The sequence below is a fragment of the Salminus brasiliensis genome, chromosome 1 (assembly GCF_030463535.1).
Source record: "Salminus brasiliensis chromosome 1, fSalBra1.hap2, whole genome shotgun sequence".
Taxonomy (NCBI): Eukaryota; Metazoa; Chordata; class Actinopteri; order Characiformes; family Bryconidae; genus Salminus; species Salminus brasiliensis.
The window spans coordinates 92,792,127-92,810,664 of record NC_132878.1 but is presented as its reverse complement, the minus strand read 5'-3'; the positions used below and the strand labels follow the sequence as shown (position 1 = coordinate 92,810,664).

The 18,538-nt window shown below is 43.4% G+C and overlaps 2 protein-coding genes across 2 annotated transcripts in view; one reads left to right on the top strand and one right to left on the bottom strand.

The window, feature by feature from the left end:
• tap1 (transporter 1, ATP-binding cassette, sub-family B (MDR/TAP)) overlaps positions 1 to 18,538 on the bottom strand; it is a 433,854-nt gene that overhangs the window by 218,936 nt on the left and 196,380 nt on the right. The window lies entirely within an intron of this gene.
• eif3ha (eukaryotic translation initiation factor 3, subunit H, a) overlaps positions 2,658 to 18,538 on the top strand; it is a 79,445-nt gene continuing 63,564 nt past the window's right edge. The window contains exon 1 of the mRNA XM_072659459.1: positions 2,658 to 2,815. Within this exon, the coding sequence (XP_072515560.1) occupies positions 2,696 to 2,815 (120 nt within the window). The 5' untranslated portion in view covers positions 2,658 to 2,695. The remainder of the gene's footprint in view (positions 2,816 to 18,538) is intronic.

Genomic DNA, 18,538 nt, shown 5'->3' with positions numbered 1-18,538 from the left:
CTACTTTCTCACTGTACCCTAAGTAGCGACACCTCTTACCACCTTAAGATTTGACCTTGGACACAAACTAGTTTAGCAGTTAGAGCACCAAGCTATCGATGACTGTTGTGGGTTTGATACCCGGGCTCAGCAAGCTGCCACTGTTGGGCCCCATGAGCAAGGCCCTTCACCCTCTCTGCTCGCCGGGTGCTGGAGCCTCTCCAGGCATGTGTGCTCAGTCACTGTGTGTGTGTGTTCACTGCATGGATGGGTTAAAGGAGGAGGCCCAATTCCATCTGTGTCAGACACTAATGGTGAACATGGGTGTCTCGCCTTGGCTAGACCATTTCTAACAGCCTTTTATGCTGCGTTTCTCAATAATGTAACATTTTTATTCAAATTAATCCTAATTTTTCATTTTTTAATCAAACTAAATTACAAAAAGTAATAAAGTAAACAACAAGAGCTCTGTAAATTATGCAAGTGATGTTGGAGGAATCCACCAACAGAAAAATGCTCAATCATCCCTGGAAAAACTGTGACCTGCAGAGGAGACAGCATCCGGACGAGCAAGAGCTTTAAAGAAAGACCTTTTAGTAGTTTTCAGACTACTGAAACATTAGCATAATGAGAAAATATTAAAAACATATTTTAAAGAATACAATTTTTATTAGATTCATACCCTGAACCTTAAACCCAGTCCTCTTTCACAAGACAGTCTCTCATAACCTTTGCAGCTGTAAAACTGGCAAATTCCAAAACCCTGAAACGGTCAGCTGGATACTCGACTCGTTATATTTACTAGCACCAGTCAAAGATGGCAAAGCACCGAAACCCAGCGCTGGCTTTGGGAGAATGTGGTGTTTCTGGGACTCTCTTTGTTGTGATTGTGCTTCAGTAAGACTGGTGAGCAGCACATCACCTCCAGGCTCTGCTCGTTATGGGAACAGGGGTTGGTACACAGGCTTGCCACCTTTCAGAACTAGAAATAAGGGACGCCCACCATGGCTCCTCTGGGCCATGACCTCCACGGGCCCAAATACAAACATTTAAAATCTAGGAAATGTAAATATATATATATATACAATTAATAATAAATAATAAACCCTTCTCTTGACTGATGTATTATTATTAACTATTATTCCATTAGTATGCTTTGTTCTTTAAATGGCTGTATATAATATGTCTATTGGCTCATACTACTGAATATTAAATAATTGCTCATTCATTCAACTTTAAAAACATCCTAAACATCCTAAACAATCAATCAGTCCAAACAACAGTCTACTAAAATAAGCTAAGCCCATTTTACAATTTGCCTTGTAATCATCTCCGCTGACGCTGTCCAGCCAAGGATGTGCCTCTTCCCACTTCTTTATGGAAATACGGAACGAAACTGGTTCAATACGGGACACCACATTTACAGGCCAAATAGAGGACGATTCTGTATTATACGGGACGGGTGGCGACCTTATTGCTACACGAACCGGGACCAGGCCTCGAGGCCGTGGCTTTTTCCTGCTCCAGTGTCTGCAAAAGGAAACCAGATACCCGTGCCCGGCTAAAAAATGGCGCGAACCGACCGTTGGTGGTCAAAAAGCTGGTCTTCCAGATGAAAACATCCTCTTTGCTGGTGTTTTGGTCAAGCTTACTGGTCTTACTGGTGGTCTAGCTTGGTCAGTTGTGATCACACTGGTAGACCGGCTAGCTAAACCAAGAAATTCAAATGTAAACATACCCCATGCTGGTCAAGAGCTAAGCCGGCAGGGTACAATGGGTCTCATTCGCCAATATCTTCTTAAAAATTCTCTTAAATTTCCCAAATAGGGAAAAAAGAATTGGTAAATCTTCCATAGAAGGAGTTTCCTCTTAGGAACTGTTGGTGAATGAGGCCGGATGTTCTTGTTAATGTGAATTTAGGGTGCCTACAAGTTCCCCACTTGGAAGTACTGCATGAACACCCCCTCAAGGTGTCATTTCTAGTAGGAAATTCAGAGATAATTTTGATGGGTTCCAGAAACTGGCAGAGAATACTGTATTTTATGTGTATGGAGCTCAAACCAGATATCCAATATGCCAAGCCCAGGTATCGAACCTACAACCCAGTCATCAATAGCCCAGAGCCCTAACGGCTGAGCCACCACTGCCCCCGAAGGCCCCAGCAAGAACTGAACTCACGACCCCTAGTCTACAAGGCCAGCGCTCTAACCACTAAGCTATGGAGCCCTGCCTACTAGACTCGAGTAGACTAGTAATAAGCATAGCCTGTGCTTCCTGGCTCCTGTGAGCCGTTGCAGTGCCATAACCCAGCCTATCAAAGCAGAGCTTAGAGACCCTTTCGTGAATCCAACCCAAGACCCCCATATTCACCATTAGTGATGGACGCAGAGGGCGCAGGGCCTTGCTCATAGGCCCAACAGTGGCCCAAGCTTGCCTGGCTGAGTATCATTTAACCCCAGCTAGGGTACTTCTGACGCAACCAAGCACCCTTAAAAGTGTGGTGTCCTTAAAAACACCAAAGCACTGTATGTAAACTGGCTCGCTGGATTTGTCCCTTTAGCTAAATGCCTGCATACGCAGTTAGTTCACTTCGGAGGAAGTAGGAGAGAAGTGGGGGAGCGGAGGAGCGGGGGAGCTCAGTTGTGTATTTGGGACGCGGCCGAAGTCTTCATCTAGTACCGGAAACAGTCGCGCTCTCCCTCTCTCCCTCGCAGCAATGGCGGCACGCAAGGAAACAACAGTAGCGGCAGCAGCAGCAGCAGCAACAGCAACAGCTTCACCTTCGGCGGCGATTTCGCTGGATTCGCAGGTCAAACGGATCCAGATAGATGGGCTGGTGAGTCTGTAGATTAAGGCCTAGCATGACAGGGTGTTTAAACGGTATAACGGGGAGGATTTGGGCAGCGGTTGCTACGGTGTGTTAGCTTCTCGTTGGAATTGTCCGTTCCACCTTAAATGGTGCAGCAGTTACATTCGGGCGCCTCGGGCGCCCGAATGTAACTGCTGCACCATTTAAGGTGGAACGGACAATTCCAAAAACACGCGTGGAAAGCCGGGGTTTTCTTCATTTATAACTTAACCAAACCCCATTTCGGCTTGTTTAAACCCCCAGCAAGCTCGTAAAAGACCTAATCTCCATCTTATCTCCTTCACTTTTAAGAAAGCAGGCCTAAACTCTCACCCCTAGTCCTGTTTATCAGCGTTTAACCGTCCCAATACTCTCCTTGTACCCTCCCCCGCTTTCTAGTGCACAGTTCACTCAGCAGGTCCCTATTATAGCTTTCTTCCAGATGCATTTATTAATTAATTAATTAATTATTATATATCTAGTTATCCTTATGCCCAAGCATGGCTTAAGTTAGCTAGATATTTCAGCCAATACACCAATACACCCCCCACCTCCCCCCTTCTCCCCTTTGTTGGTCACTTGCTAAGGTATGGACTCTGCAAGACCAGTCACTGCAGGTGGTACCAGGGCCTCCCATCCAGCTGTTCTCGTGATGGGATTAAGGTTAACCACTATTATCGGATCGGATAACGGTCCCGATACTTTAAAAAAGGCTGTATCGGATAATTAGGCAGATCCACGGGACTGTCCCATTCACTTTTGCTTTTTTTAAAGCCACAGCTTTGCTGTTTCTGCCGTTTTCAGCGTATATAGAGAGAGACCGGAGCTGAAGACGTGCACCGACGTCCGAGAGTGAAGGATCTGCTAGCTCAGACTTAGAATCTCAGCCAATCCAAATGCCTTAAGGGTTTCATACATGGTGAAGTATATGGTTTATTCAGCAGTGTAATATTTATGTATATAGCACTTCTCCAGAGCATCTCCCAAAGTGCTTAACAGACAAAATAGAATATATAAAATGCATAAAATAGAAGAAAAAAAGAAACAGGGCATCAAAACGACAATATCAATTCCAGACACTTGTAAAAGCAACAGAATAAAAATGTCTTTAAATGTTTATTAAAAACATAATCAATGATTATGATTATTCCACAGCCTAGGGGAACATGAGCTGCAAAAGCGAGGTCACCCTCTAATCACTTACCCTCGATTGGAGGACCTCTGCGATCTTATTATTATTATTATTATTATTAAGTGGACGTAAGCTCAGTGATGTAAGCTGGAGCCTCGTTATTGTACAGCCTGGTAGGTCAGATCAACTCTGGCAACCAGTGAAGAGAGGTTTGCACTGGGGTGATCTGATCCCAGATCTGATCCCCACGTTTTGTCCTAATTAACACACAAGCAGCTGCATTTTGAACAAGCTGCAGCCGAGACACAGACAGGTGAACAGGGCATTACAGTAGTCCAACCGGGAGGAGACAAAGGCATGGGTGAGTATCTCAGTGTCCGAAAAGGTCAGGAAGTTTCTGGCGCAACAGTTAACACCACTACCTGTCACTGAGCTACGACACCATGTTGGAGACTGGGGTTCGATTCCCGGTCTGGGTGACTACGCTGCGCTACACCAATAAGAGTCCTTGAGCAAGACTCCTAACGCTACACTGACCCGCCTCTGTAATACCAGTAACCTTGTACGTCGCTCTGGATAAGAGCTTCAGCTAAGTGCCATAAATGTAATGTAAATGTAAGCAAGGTTGAAGAAGCTTTTTGAGGTGACCAGCAAAAAAAAAGATGGATCAGTGCGTCCCTAGTTAGTATAAAGTGTAGACTTGATTGTGTAGTGTAGTACGCAATTGGAACGTACCCTATTTCGGTGAAGGTCCCAAGTAGGGATGCACCGATCTCAGCTTTTTCACTTCCGATACGATACATAAACTTTGCATATCGGTCGATACTGAGCCAATACCACTGCTGAATTAATGAACCGTATATATCTCATACATGTGGGAGAGACTTAAAGCATCAGGATTGACTTAAACATTACTTTATATAATATAACAAATGAACACAGAGATATGAAATATATAAATTATATACAATACAAATGATATTATATTATAAAATTATATAATATACAAATATATAAATACTAAATTGTGATTTCTTTGGCACTGAAATAAACAATTGTGCAGGACCATGATACAACATTCAGTCAAACTTCTTAAAATATATTAAAATACATAAAATGTCTCAGCAAGAACTGAAAATAAGCAGCTTCACTTTGTGAAACACACAAACAGAAAATCTGAAGGTAAGGTAAAAAGGTAAAGGTGCACGTATTTGTCACTGTACAGCGAAATGTGTCCTCCGCATTTAACCCATCTGTGGTAGTGAACACACACACACAAACACACACACTAGTGAACTAGGGGCGGTGAGTACACACACACCCAGAGCGGTGGGCAGCCAACTCCAGTGCCTTGCTCAAGGGCCCAACAAACTTGCCAAGCCCGGGAATCGAACCCACAACCCTGTTATCGATAACCCGGCGCGCTAAAATTAGTAACTTGGTCAGCAATCAAACATTGCAAACATTTACTGCAGTCTCACACCAACAAATTAAAATGAAAGGATCGGTTCTATGAATCGGCCTAATTATCCGATACCCAATCCAGCTAATTTTGTTAATGTCAGGACTGATACCGATCCTAATGTATATCGGATCGGTGCATCCTTAGTCTCAAACTAAAGAGTCACTCAGTTGAGCTGTTCAATTCTAATGAATCTGGCAGCTCAGAGATTCGCACCCTGAACTTATTCCTGAGGTGAGGTTTGGATGCGTTCTTCATGCTTTTGTAAGTCCTACCACAAAAACGATGTGGGAGAGGTGGGGAACGTGTAAAATCACAGTAATAAGATGAATTTCACTGTATTTTGAACAGCTGGCGAAATGCACTTAAGGATTTTCAGGTATCTGCTGATACAGAGTCCCGATCCTAATATTTCTAGTGTTCCACTTTTTATAGGTTGTACTTTTTAATATCTTATCCTAAATAAGATCTAATGTAAAGAGCTGTGTTTACTGGTTGAGAAACTGCACAAGTGAAAGGTTTTAGAGCTATGAACAAATAAAAATTGCCACATAATCTGGCTAAGTCTGGCCAAAAATGTACATTTCAGAGCAGTGAAATATGTTTTTATATATGTGTTTATGCAGCGATTTCACCCTCAGCTACTCGTCTCTGTGTAAAAAGCTTCAGTGTAGCCTTTAAACAAGCTGCTGACTCTCAAATATTGGTTTCAGACCCAAAAAGATAACATTACACACAGGTTGGGTGAATGGCGGTCCAAATTTGGGAGAAAATGAAAAATCTGATAAAAAACAAACAAAAATAAAATAAGTAACATATAAAGTCATATAATACATATATAATAATTCATACAATAATTCAATAATTCACGTCACATAGTATTCAAAGTAAATGCAGTCTGATGAAGACTACTGTCGACACCGCTGATCATAATTTAGCCCCCAGTGCCAACCCAACATGTCAACCAGCTGTTTTACGTTAGCTATCTAGCACTAGCTTTCTGACACAGCCCCTAAAAATTGGGATGCTGTGGGAAACATGTGGGATGCTGTCCAAACATCTGCCTTTATCATAGTGTGGAGGAAAAACCTACACCAGGTCGTCCTTACTCTTAGAAATGGCACGGGTGTGGCACGGCGGGGGTTTGTGAGGCTAAGGGGTAGGAAATTGGCCTCAGCGCTAACCTACCTAACAGCCTCACAAACCTCGGACGCGCTCGCTTCACCTGGTAAGGATGATCCAATGATTGGTTTCCCCTTCATAAAGCGGTACGAGCAGACGGATAGACGTTAGGGTGGGTGTTTATTTTATCAGATCGGATCCACAGGTGGGGGGCAAAAACACTTTCAGGTCATCCCTATTTTTCATGAGTTCGAATTCTGTCAAGCTAGAAAGTGGTGTGTTTTTGGCAGCCAGGGGGCGTCGTTATTGGCTCAAAACATTGGCTAGTGGATACACCGTTGGGCCCTTGAGCAAGATCTCTCTGCTCCAGGGGTGCTTGCTGTAGCATGACTGACCGTGTGCTCTGACCCTGGACTTCGGAGCATAATTATTAGTAGATTGGCAGTAATAGCATTTAACTTTGCTGTAATAGCTTGGCAGATGTTTCGTGTTATGGACAAATTTGGGGGTGTATATTAGGGCGTTATTCCAGATGTTTCAATTTATGTATGTGTTTATTTATTTATTTATTTATTTATTTATTTATTTATTTTCCAACATTGGGGAATTTTGATGAGCTGCTTTGCAGCTGAATCCATTGTTTCCATTTGGGGCATTTTGTCTTAGGTACCAGCAGGGGGCAGGCTTGCCTCAAAATTCATGACTACTCAGAACTTGGCCTAATCTGACAGCAGGGACAGTTTTCACTGCATTTTCAAACACGCAGGATGCTTCACTGGGCAGCTGCCATCAATCTCTGTTTGTACAGTACTGTGCAGAGCTTTCAGGCGCCTAAGCATATTTTAAAGCATTTAACTCGTATCTCATAGATAAACACACACAGGTGAACATAAATCCAGCAAAAATGAGAAACAAGAGCTTCTCATTCTGAAGAAAGAAGGTAGGTGAGATCTTGTCGGTGAGCTAGTCTGAAAACCAGAGCTTGGTTCCTCCATGTTTCTCCGGGACGGCCCCCCAGTCCAGCCAGCACAGCATTGAGGATGTGTTCAATTCCAGCAGCAGCAGCACCAGCTCACCTGATTTACCAAAGCAGAGCTCTGTGAGAAGCTGTGCCCTATTCACTACATACCCATAATCCATTGGGTTGTTTGGTTTGAAGATTCGTGCAGGGCCTCTCTGAGGAAGGCAGACGTTCATACGGTTCACACAGCAGTGAGCACGTAGTCGTTCACTACCTAGGTGAAGTCTGTTCCCTGTCATAGTGCTCTAGTTAGTGACCTGGATTTGTAGTGTAGTGGATAGGGCACAATTTCAGACAGTTTTCAGGTGCTAGACTCCACGAGGAGATGTTTGGAGATGTTCTAATGATGAACACAGTGATTGAGAACCACCACCACCACCACCACTTTCTATTGGACTGTTGTTATTAGTGTTTATTCTAATATTTTAGTGTTTTACTGAGCTAATAAACACATCCTGCCCAGATAAGCAGCTTTCCCAGTCTAATTTTCACACAGCTGCCTCAATCCTTTTCACGCTACTCTATTTATCTCTCTCTCTCTATGTATATAGAGTCAGTTCTTCAGTAACTGGACCAGACAGCAGGCTGAAAGGGAATGTGTGGGGAATGTGATAAATAAATTATTCACCTGTGCTCCAGCGTAGTACTGTAGTTTCCTTACGTTGCATCACTCCTTTGCTGAGGCACGCTTTTAATGTGGCCTACAAATGCATTTAGGCCACGCTGCTTTGTACTGATTGCTAGAGAGCCGTACAGAGCAAGAGAAGGGAGTTCCTCTCAGCGATAGAGCCAGCGCGCACGTGTAGCCCACTTTTGTTCATTAGCAGGGGTGTTATGCTCTGGTAGGTTGCGTTTCCAGCCAGGCAGAGCGCTCAGCTGTCAGGACGCAGGTGGTTGGAGTTGGAAGGTGTAGAGTCAAAGCCTGGCTGGTGGAACAGATGCTGTGTGCTGCTGTTCGGCGTTCAGTTGCTGTCGCCCAACTAACCCGGGGTAGGAAGCTTTGGATTCAGGCTTGGTGTCGGTGTAATTACGGAAAGCACCTGCAAGCGTCCTGGCATGGAAAAGCTTTGGAAAACCTTACGTTAGACTGCCAATCAGCAGTTGAGATTGCTTAACCAGCTTGCTAATTGGCCCGTTGGCACAAGTAAGACTGACTACTTGGGTATTCGGTGCCAGAAAGTGTGTTGATAACCTGTAGTATCGAGGTCACGCAGCAGTCAGTGCCATAAAACTACTGGATATTAATACCCAGCTTTGATAATGACACCTTCAGATCAACCACCCCTACATTTACAGCTGAAGTAGTGCCACGTAATACCGTGAAAGAGGTTATTCTAGGTAGAATATTGTTGATGTTGCTCAAAAACCTTATAATCTTCACAATAGCAGCTTTACAGGTCAAGTAAATCAGATTTATTTGTAGAGCTTTTTACAACTGTTGTCGTCACAAAGCAGCTTTACATAATTAGTAATTACTAAAAGACAGAGACAAAGAAGAAATAACATAAGACATGAAGGATCAGAGACCCCCAGTGAGCAGCCAACAGCGACAGTGGCAAGGAGAACCTCCCTCAGAGCTGGAGGAAGAAACCTTTGGAGGAACCAAGACTCACAAGGGGGACCCGACCTGTCCTCCTCTGGTCAGAATTATTTATAAATTATTGATAAAAATACCAAACCAGATACAGCAGATAGTTAATAGTGGTGATATTAATAGTGCAGGTAGTTACGAGTCCATTCAGGTTTTAACATGGTCATTAAACAGGTAGCAGTGGTAGGAGGGTGAGCCGCTGGTCTGGTATGGGTGTTGGTGGGTTGGCGAGGCCTGCTGGTTGTAATGGTAGGTGGCAGCTGGTCTGACGCAGGTAGAGGGGACCTCAGCTGGCAATCTTCCAGCAGGTCGGGCTGGGTGGCCATTTACTCGGAGAAGGTAAAAAGAGAGTTCAGGATTTCAGATGGTTCAGATGGCGCTCTGAACATCGTGGGACTGGATTGGGAGTAAAATAGTCGATACCTGATCCATTAAAATATGCCTGGATCGACCCGTGACATCCCTAAGCAGTATATATCGCTGCTCTCCAATGAAAAACATGTATCTCCATCTTTGTCCATTTTTAGTTTTCCCAGTTTCTCCCTGTATCTGCTTGCTACACTGTCTAAATAATTCTGGATGAACAGACCAATAGAAATGCTCTAAATGACCTAGAATAAGCTCTTATTTGACTATTTACTATTGACTTCCATTCAGAATTAAGGACTTTTTTTAACCTTCTCCTGTGAAGTCTCTCCAAAATAGTAACATTTTAGCATCAGTCACAGCTTGCTGGGTATTTATTTCGTAGAAATCTGCATATCTATGTAATGCTTTTTAATAATAAACTGGACACAGTTGCGATCTCTTGCAGACTGCAAACTGCACTGAATTGTGTTGTTTGAGATGGTGAACTAATCATCATGCTGCTCTGTTTCTACGCCATAATTTGCACAAAACTGTACTCTGTAGAGTGCCATTCCTCCAGAAACCAAACCATTTCCTCCCATGCGACCCATAATAGAACGAAATGAGACGGTCATCTGCATAACAGGGGGCAGAATTACGAATGTAATCATTGTTTTGAATAAAACGGTCTCATATTTGTTGATATTTATGGTATAATTGTTATTTGTAAAAAAAAAAATGTAAAAAGTCAAGTTTACAGTTTTATTACCTTGTTGGGTGTGTTTGCATTATTGTCAAATTATTCCAATATTAAGTGCTACACACCTTGTCTGGAAAGCATTTGCCCACAACATAATGAGCAGAACTGAACCTTTCAATGGTCTTCACTTTCAATAGAAGTCGGTGTCAAAAGATTTTATCCCGGGTCATTTTGGAGCATTTCTATTGGTCCATTCCTCATCAGATTCTGACACTATGTAATGAACTGCCATATTCACATCGTCAAAGTGCAAAATGCTTTCCCCATTATAAAGAAGACCTTTTTAATTGTGCACAGAGCCATGTAAACCTTCAGGTTGTTCTTCGAGTTGTGGTTCTGCATGGCTTGACTTCCTGTTACTTCCAGACGTAGCCGATCAGTCAAGAGACGGCAGCAGGTTAAAGAATGTTGTCTCTCTCCTAAACTGCACTTAGGACAGACAAATCCAGACGGCAAGATGCCGCTCCTGCTGTTTTTAGCTATATGACGCACTTTTTGTCCGCTCTGTTATAGATTACGGTGAGTCATACAGTGTCAGAAACCACATAAGCAAGTCTTTTAGAGAGTATGTGTCCAGTTGCCCTTAGCAACCAGTTTTAGGCCATCGGCAGTCAGTCCGTGGCCCCTGTACCCCGATGGCAAATGCTTTATTTCGCCGATTGAGGGAGATTTTACCAAGAAGACTAAATTGGAGATGTGGATAAACAAGCAACCAGTAAGAACGTGAGAAACTTGACCCTAATAATATATATATTTTTATGACAATAAAAGGTTCTGCCAAGTTGATTTCCAGCATTAAAGTGCGATCAGTGTTCATATCAGTCATTTTTGTTTGTTTTAACAACCAAAGCTTTTAGATTAAAGCACTTTAGACTAGATGAGGATATGCTGAGATGGTTGTAACTTATTGCAACCTATTATCTATGGTTATTTATGGTGCTAATTATTTGTAATTAAATTAACTTGTGACGGTGCACAGAAATAGCCAATCAGAATAATGTTATAACAACACATTATACTTACAAGGGTCTTTTCAGGAACCCAAAGATGCGTAGTACACACTCTATACATCTCTCTGCGGCTATAATTGAAATATCTGCTCAAAAATATGCCAACTATTTTGTCGTTTTGGCAAGCAGGACCAGATAAAGGACCAGCAAGCTTGCAAAGCACTTTTAAAGCTGCACTATGTAGCATTTTAGCCTAAAATAGCAGCTTGCTCTGCATGTTTCAGCTTGTCCAGAAAACCGTGTCCTGTAGGTCTGGCTCAAAGCGCGAATTACACTTCCCAATTGTAGGGGCAGCCCAGGAGAGGTTTTCCTTTTTGTAGGCTCACTTATCACAGATCACACACAACTATAGATTAGAGTAGTATTGATAGATTTGTATATTTTTTTTTATATATAAAATCAGAGACGCTATAAATAAGGGCCGGTCACTGGTAGAATCTCAGGTCTCAAAAGCGCCTGTTTACAAATAAAATCCAGGCCTTCAACAAAAAGAGCCAAGCATATTATCTAGTTCCTCTGTGAGCCGATGAGGACTGGGGAGAGCCCTCCACCCTGCCACACCCCGGCAGGAGGAGATCTGTGCAAGCGCAGTAGCCAGAACAAGCTGAAAAATCAAGTTTTCTGTACGGTATTGAACCCAAAGCTACAGACTGTGAGATATACAATCTGTGTTTGGAACAATACTTGGTTATTTTGGTCTCTCCTCATTCATATTGATAGGAGCCTGGTCTTGGGTGACTGGAAATAACGTTGCAAAGATGGCCGCTGAGTGAACATTCTTTAACTGTGATGATGCGGACTGGTTAGGTTTTATTTTGGTGAGATTTCAGATCTTTACAGCAGGTATAGCAGAGTAAAATTTATAGCCTTGGGGGTCTCCAGTGGTCTAGCGGAGTAAGGCGGACTATGATCAATGGATTGCTGGGTCGATTCCTGGTCATGCTGCTAACCATCGGCAGCTGAGGCCCTGAGAGAGCACAATTGGCCTTGCTCTCTCCAGGGTGGATAGATGGCGCTCTCCCCCCTGACGTTGCTTCGTTGCTTTGCTGGTGTCTGCAATTGGCTGTTGTGTTGGCTGGAGCGTTGGAGCCGGGTATGCAATGCTTCCCTCCAGGTGCGTTGGTTTACCGGCGATGTTGCTTCAGCGGAAGCAGGTCGAAAAATTACCGACTTGACTTCCCATGCGTCGGAGGTGGGACATTACATACATTGGGTTGGGTAATTGGCAGTCCAAAGCCTTGCTGTGTTAACATCCCATCAGAGTATAGACTAACACTAAATGTACAGCATAGAGGTGAGATGATATGGTAAAAATATTTATAGACGTTTTTACGATAGACTATATTAACTGCGATACACGAAAAGCATCAGGAGCCACAGATTCTTAGAAACTGTTTGTAATGAAATGTGCAGTTGATCAGTGATCAAGCACTGATGATATCCTCAATACGCTTAGAAAAACATCATGTGTATCATAAGAAAAAAATTAATCACGATACGGTAAAATATCGCCATATTGCCCAGCCCTACACTGATATCCGTGTTGAGTGCTGGCTGACATTGGATTGTAAGAAAACCTCTAAAGGGTTACAGATTGGTTCTTTGAGAGTTCTTAAGTCAAGGAATGGTTCTACACAGAACCACAACAGCCGTATAAATACGTAGTGGTCCTTTTAATAGTTCTATGGTTCTTCTCTCTGGCCCGGTCCACAGCTGGAGTTAACATACTCTTCCAGTGATCAGATCCCATGAAGTCAGAGAGACTCTGGCTTTATCACATCTCTGATCTGTCTGGACTTTCTTGACCACTTCATTATTCAGATTCAGTATTCAGATTCTGTGACCGCTTGGGCGAAGGGTGGCGCCCACATTTAACACTAATGTTTCATTTCTATGGCGCCTTTTTCGAACCCAAGGTCACTTTACAAAATCAATACAAACAAATCAACCATAGACACGCACAGTCTCTCTCAAAGCTGGCTGAAGTCCAAATGGCTCCCTGCTCCCTATGAAGTGCAGCACATAAGTCTTAAAAAAAACATATTTTCTGCGGCCTAATGGTGCACTAAATGTTGATTAGGGTTTCATGCCACCTATGGCTGAATATCCACCAGTCAGCCATAACATTACAACCCCTGACGTTAATGGTCTGGTTCCAGTGGCATCCGTCAACTGCACAGTCAGTTCTTGAAGTTGATGCGTTAGAAGCGGGAAAAGAAACGGGGGCTGAGACACTTTGAGAATATTTCCATTTAAGGCATTTAGCAGATGCTCTTATCCAGAGCGACTTACAAAAGGGTTTTGCTATTTACTCAAGAAAAACCTCAGCTAGTTAGAATAGACTAAAAATTCAAAGATCCTCTAAGTTTAGACTCGACTAAACACAAGTCAATAAGGAGACCACTCTGCTATTCACCCAAGTACTCTCAGAAGAGGAGGGTCTTCAGTCTGGGTTTGAAGACAGTGAGCGTTGGACTCTGCTGTTCGGACACCCAGGGGAAGCTCGTTCCACCACTTTGGTGCAGGACAGAAAAAAGTCTGGACGCTCGTCTTCCGTGGATCTTAAAGGATGGCGGGTCGAGCCGAGCCGTACTTGAAGCTGGAAGGGCTCTTGGTGCAGATCGGCTTTTGACCATTGCCATCAAGTACGGAGGAGCTGGCTGGTCCAGTCTTGGCTTTGTAGGCCAGAGTCAGGGGTTTGAATCTGATGACCTGGGCAGCAGCTACAGGAAGCCAGTGAAGAGAGAACGCAGCAGAGGAGGAGCTGAACATGGCTGAATTTAGAAACGTTGAAGACGACCCGTGCCGTGTTCTGGATTAATAGCAGGGGTCTAATGGTGCACAGAGGAAGACCAGCTAGAAGAGAGCTGCAGTAGTCAAGTCTTGAAGTGACAAGAGACTGAACGAGCACCTGAGTGACACTCTAGAGAGGAAGGGGCGAATTCTACGGATGTTGTACAGGAGAAATCTGCAGGACCGAGAAGAACCTAATCGTGATGTTTTGGAAGGCTTGGTTTAGAACATCTCCAAAAAGTGCTCAAAGGAAGGACAACCAGTGAACTGGCAACGGGATCATGGCCACCTAAGACTCATCAATGATGTGATCCATGGAGGCCCCACCTGTATTTCATCTTTTATGCCAGGCTCACGGCTATAGCTATTCGTTAGCATAGTGCTAACCGCATACTGATACATCAGGACACTCAAGGCAACCATATTCACTTAATTTGGCAGCCTGTGGAGCCGAGAGGGTTAAGGGCCATGCTCGAGGGCCCAACAGTGGCAGCTAGACAAGCCCGGGTATTAAACCCACAACCCTGTCATCAGTAACCCGGAGTTCTAACCACTGATCCACCACTGCCCACGATGTCAAACCCCATTGAGTTCATTCAGAGACTTCTTTAGGTGGTCGTAAAAAGGTTCCTCCTGGGAGTTTTTCCTTGCCACTGTTGCCACTAGCTTGCTCAAAAGAGGCTGCTTTGAGACATTCATCATAAAAAGTGCTAAATTAATAACATTCAATTGAATTTGGAAGATGGTTCTTTTAAAAGATGGATCATATAGTACTAAAAAGGGTTACGAGTGCACCGTTGAAAATGCAATGAGGCACAGGGTGACCTGAAAGCGCTGCCAATCTGCCTGATCCTAATGGCCTAAATGTTTGGAGCCATTTGTGCTCAGTAGGAGTTGATTTCCCCATTTGTTTTTATTTGCGCATTACCCTACAGCTGTGTAAATATCTGGACAAATTGCTTCCACACCCATACTCCGGTCCGGCATAGTGACTAGTGGTGACTGCTGCACAGCGGTGGCCTTGGATATGTTGTTTGCCCCCCCCCCCCCCCCCCCAAGCTTGTGGTGCGCTTTGCCATCTATGTCATTTGGGGAAGCAGGTGTTTGACTAGCGTCATAAATGATTTAGCGGATCGTCGCTTTGCGGAACGCCCGTGGAGTGGCACCTCTATTCGAGATGATAAGCTTGACAGAACCGCGCTTCAAGGGTGTTAAGCTTTGGCTCTTTTCCTCTATCACCTAAAAGCCTGTTTTAGGATCACAGGGAGAAAACTACTTCATAAACAACCTTTCATCCTGTGACTCGCGTCTAGCACTGGCTACCGAAATTCACTCCCCAGAAACCACTGACTGCCTTATCGGTTCTGCCGAGCACCGGATCACGCCAGGCAGTCGTAACCGTGACAGATTCTTGGTTATGTAAGAAAGACGACACGCATCTACAGCTTGGAATTATTGCTGTCATTTTTGTGTGACGTCTGACGGGCAGAGCAAAGAGAGGGAAGACCGTGTTCCAGGGCTTCTCAAACCTAGCGGAGAATAATAATGTGGTTGAAATGGGTACCACCACCACCACCACTGCAGACCACCATCATAGCAGACTGGGGTTCAATTCCTCGGCTGAGCAAGCCTGCCACACCAATTCCAGTCCTTTTCCTTCCACTGGGTGTCCGAGAGGCAGTCACTTGCGGTCATCAAACCCAGACTGAAGACCCTCCTCTTCCATGTAGAGTATTATGGTCTCCAGACTGACTTCTGTATTCAGTAGCATCTAAGCTTAGAGGAATCTTTAAGCTCCTAGTCTATAAAACTAGCGAAGAGTATCTTCTGAGTGGGCAGTGAAGCACCTTAGTAAGTCGCTCTGGAGAAGAGCCTCTGCTAAACGCCTTCAATGTAAATGTAGGTGCTGATGTTGGATGATCTTCATCTGAAGGCATCAGATGGAGCACCATCACTTCAGAGAACACAATTGCCCTGCTTCACAGCCCAGTGCCACTTTTTAACCCACTATTTGTTTATTTTCTTTATTGCTCTGAAGTAAAGCCGTTAATCCAAGCCTGGTGCCATTATGCTTTATCTTGTACTTATTTTCTCACTGTGGCACCTTTGTATTTTTCATGGCCTTGAAACCATTGAAATATGAAGTTATTCAGGTAGTAAATGGCATTTTTTGAGGATGATTATTTTTTATTTGTGAGCCACAAAACTGCCATTACCCAACTAATATGAAAAGCTGGATTTATTGGCGCTTACTGAGTCGTTACTGTAGAGTGGGAAACAGCAGATATTTGAGGATCAGGTATCTTATTAGTATCACAAGGGAAAGGTGTTATCAGTGCATCCCTAATTAGAATGGTTGTAGATGTTGAACGGTTAAATGTTGACAATGGCAATATGTCGTATTACACTGCAGCTGAACTGCGAGCCTGCAGAACGCTTGATAAATGCAGGGTTGGGTGCCTAGGTTTGGGATTTCACTACTAGTACCCAAAACAGTAGAGCTGGGCAATATGACTATTTTTTTTTTTTTATCATTATAATTTCCATTCTCATTAAAATTGTCTCTGATCTTGTATAAATATTGACACACAAGGCCTGATTACACCTGGCTTTAACACCTGGCATTTTTGGTGATTGGATCACGCTCAAATAAATAGGGCTGGGCGATATGGTAAAAATACTATATCGTGATATTTAAAGACTTTTTTTGTGATACACAATATTTTTCACAAGACATGTAATCACGGACTAAAAACATCAGTAGTGACAGATTCTTATGAACTACTAATCAGATCCTCTCCTTTACTGAATACAGTGATTTATACTCAACATCTGCTGCTCTTCATCTAATTAACCCAGTCTAATTACACTGTTAGTAATGAAACCTGCAGCTGATCAGTGTTTATTAAGCACTAACAGTCACTTCCCATATGCTTAAAAAAGCTTATTATCATCACAATAGCAAATTTCTATCATGATACGATAAAATTTAATCATATTGCCCAGCCCTACGTTCAGATTTCACTTGATTCCACATAAGGTGAATCTGATTTGTGATCAGATCACTCACCACATTAGGAGGTGGTCAGAGACTGGTCTCGTCCACATTTAACACGAGCGTAAAAACAGCATTTTTTATCATAATGTGATAAATGTTGTTATCGTGGTACACAATATGCTTCTATTAGTGTATTGTGGATATCGTCAGAGCTTATATCTGACTATATAAGGATGTCGTTTCATTACAAAGAGTAATCAGTCTTATTTAAATCAATGAAGTGCACTGTGAAAAATCACAGTACTCAGTACTGTTGAGACTGTGATTGCATTTCGGCTACTTGACAAAGTATTGCTGTTAATATCGTTAAAAATGTCTTAATATTGATATAAACCTTTTCCATATCGCCCAGCTCTACCCAACAGTGCTGTTTTTCAGCACAGTAAATAAATAATCTTTAATAATAGTAGTTATAATAATAATGAATTATCTGTAATCTTTAATAACAAATGTTTTGGCATTGTTATTTATTTAGGACATTTTTCACACCACACAGAGCACCATCCCTACAACCTCCCTTAAACCATCCCTACAACCTCCAGACTATCACCAGGGCATGACCCGTTGCACGCTGGCGTGTGTTGGAGGTGTTTCCGTGTATTGCAGAGAGCGTAGTCGGCATCAAGTTTACAAAAGTGTTACCCCACTTGAGGCGACTACCGGATCACCCCTGCCCTGACTGTGCGCTAAGCTTAAACCATAATCTGGCATCGATTGACTTGGCGTGACTTGGTACAGTACCGGTAGTACTGCCATCATTTGGTTGGTCTCCTTAAAAGTGGCAGAAGTGCCAGACAGAAGTTCAGAAAGCCAGTCCACGCTACCCTTGTGTTTTTCTTACTTCCGAGCTGTTGGTCCATTCCGATCAACCAGAAAGATGTCTACGCTCATATCCCTGCATGACCCCGTCACAGGAAATTTGAGATTTGTCCTTCAGTGATATTTTTCAGTACAAAGTGTAGTAGTCTCACACTGCTCAGTACCAAACTGTGCAGTGGGAAAACATCATCGCTCATCGTCTTACAGCCAAGGGCCAGTTTCCAAGGCTTTGATTAAGTGAAGCCTCTAAAGCCACTAAACTGTGGTGTCTGTGGTGAATCACCACTGGCAATAGTTTTAGTCTAGACGGAGGTCTGAAGGGTAGCGGTGAATGGCAGAAGTGAAAGTTCTCCACAGGACTGTTGCAGAAATCCCTGGCCTTTTCTTTCAACACCATCTCCAACACAAGGACTTTCGGGTCGTGACATTGGGGCAGCAGCCGTCCCATTTTGGAGGACGTTTGCCTTATGAAAGGGGCACACAGTCCCTGTTCTGTGTCCTCTGTCATATCTTTCCTTTGGTCTCACAGTGTCACTCAAGATTCTGCTGGTGTCCCCAGTGGCAGAAAGACGCCTCACGTCTCCGAACAAGCTTT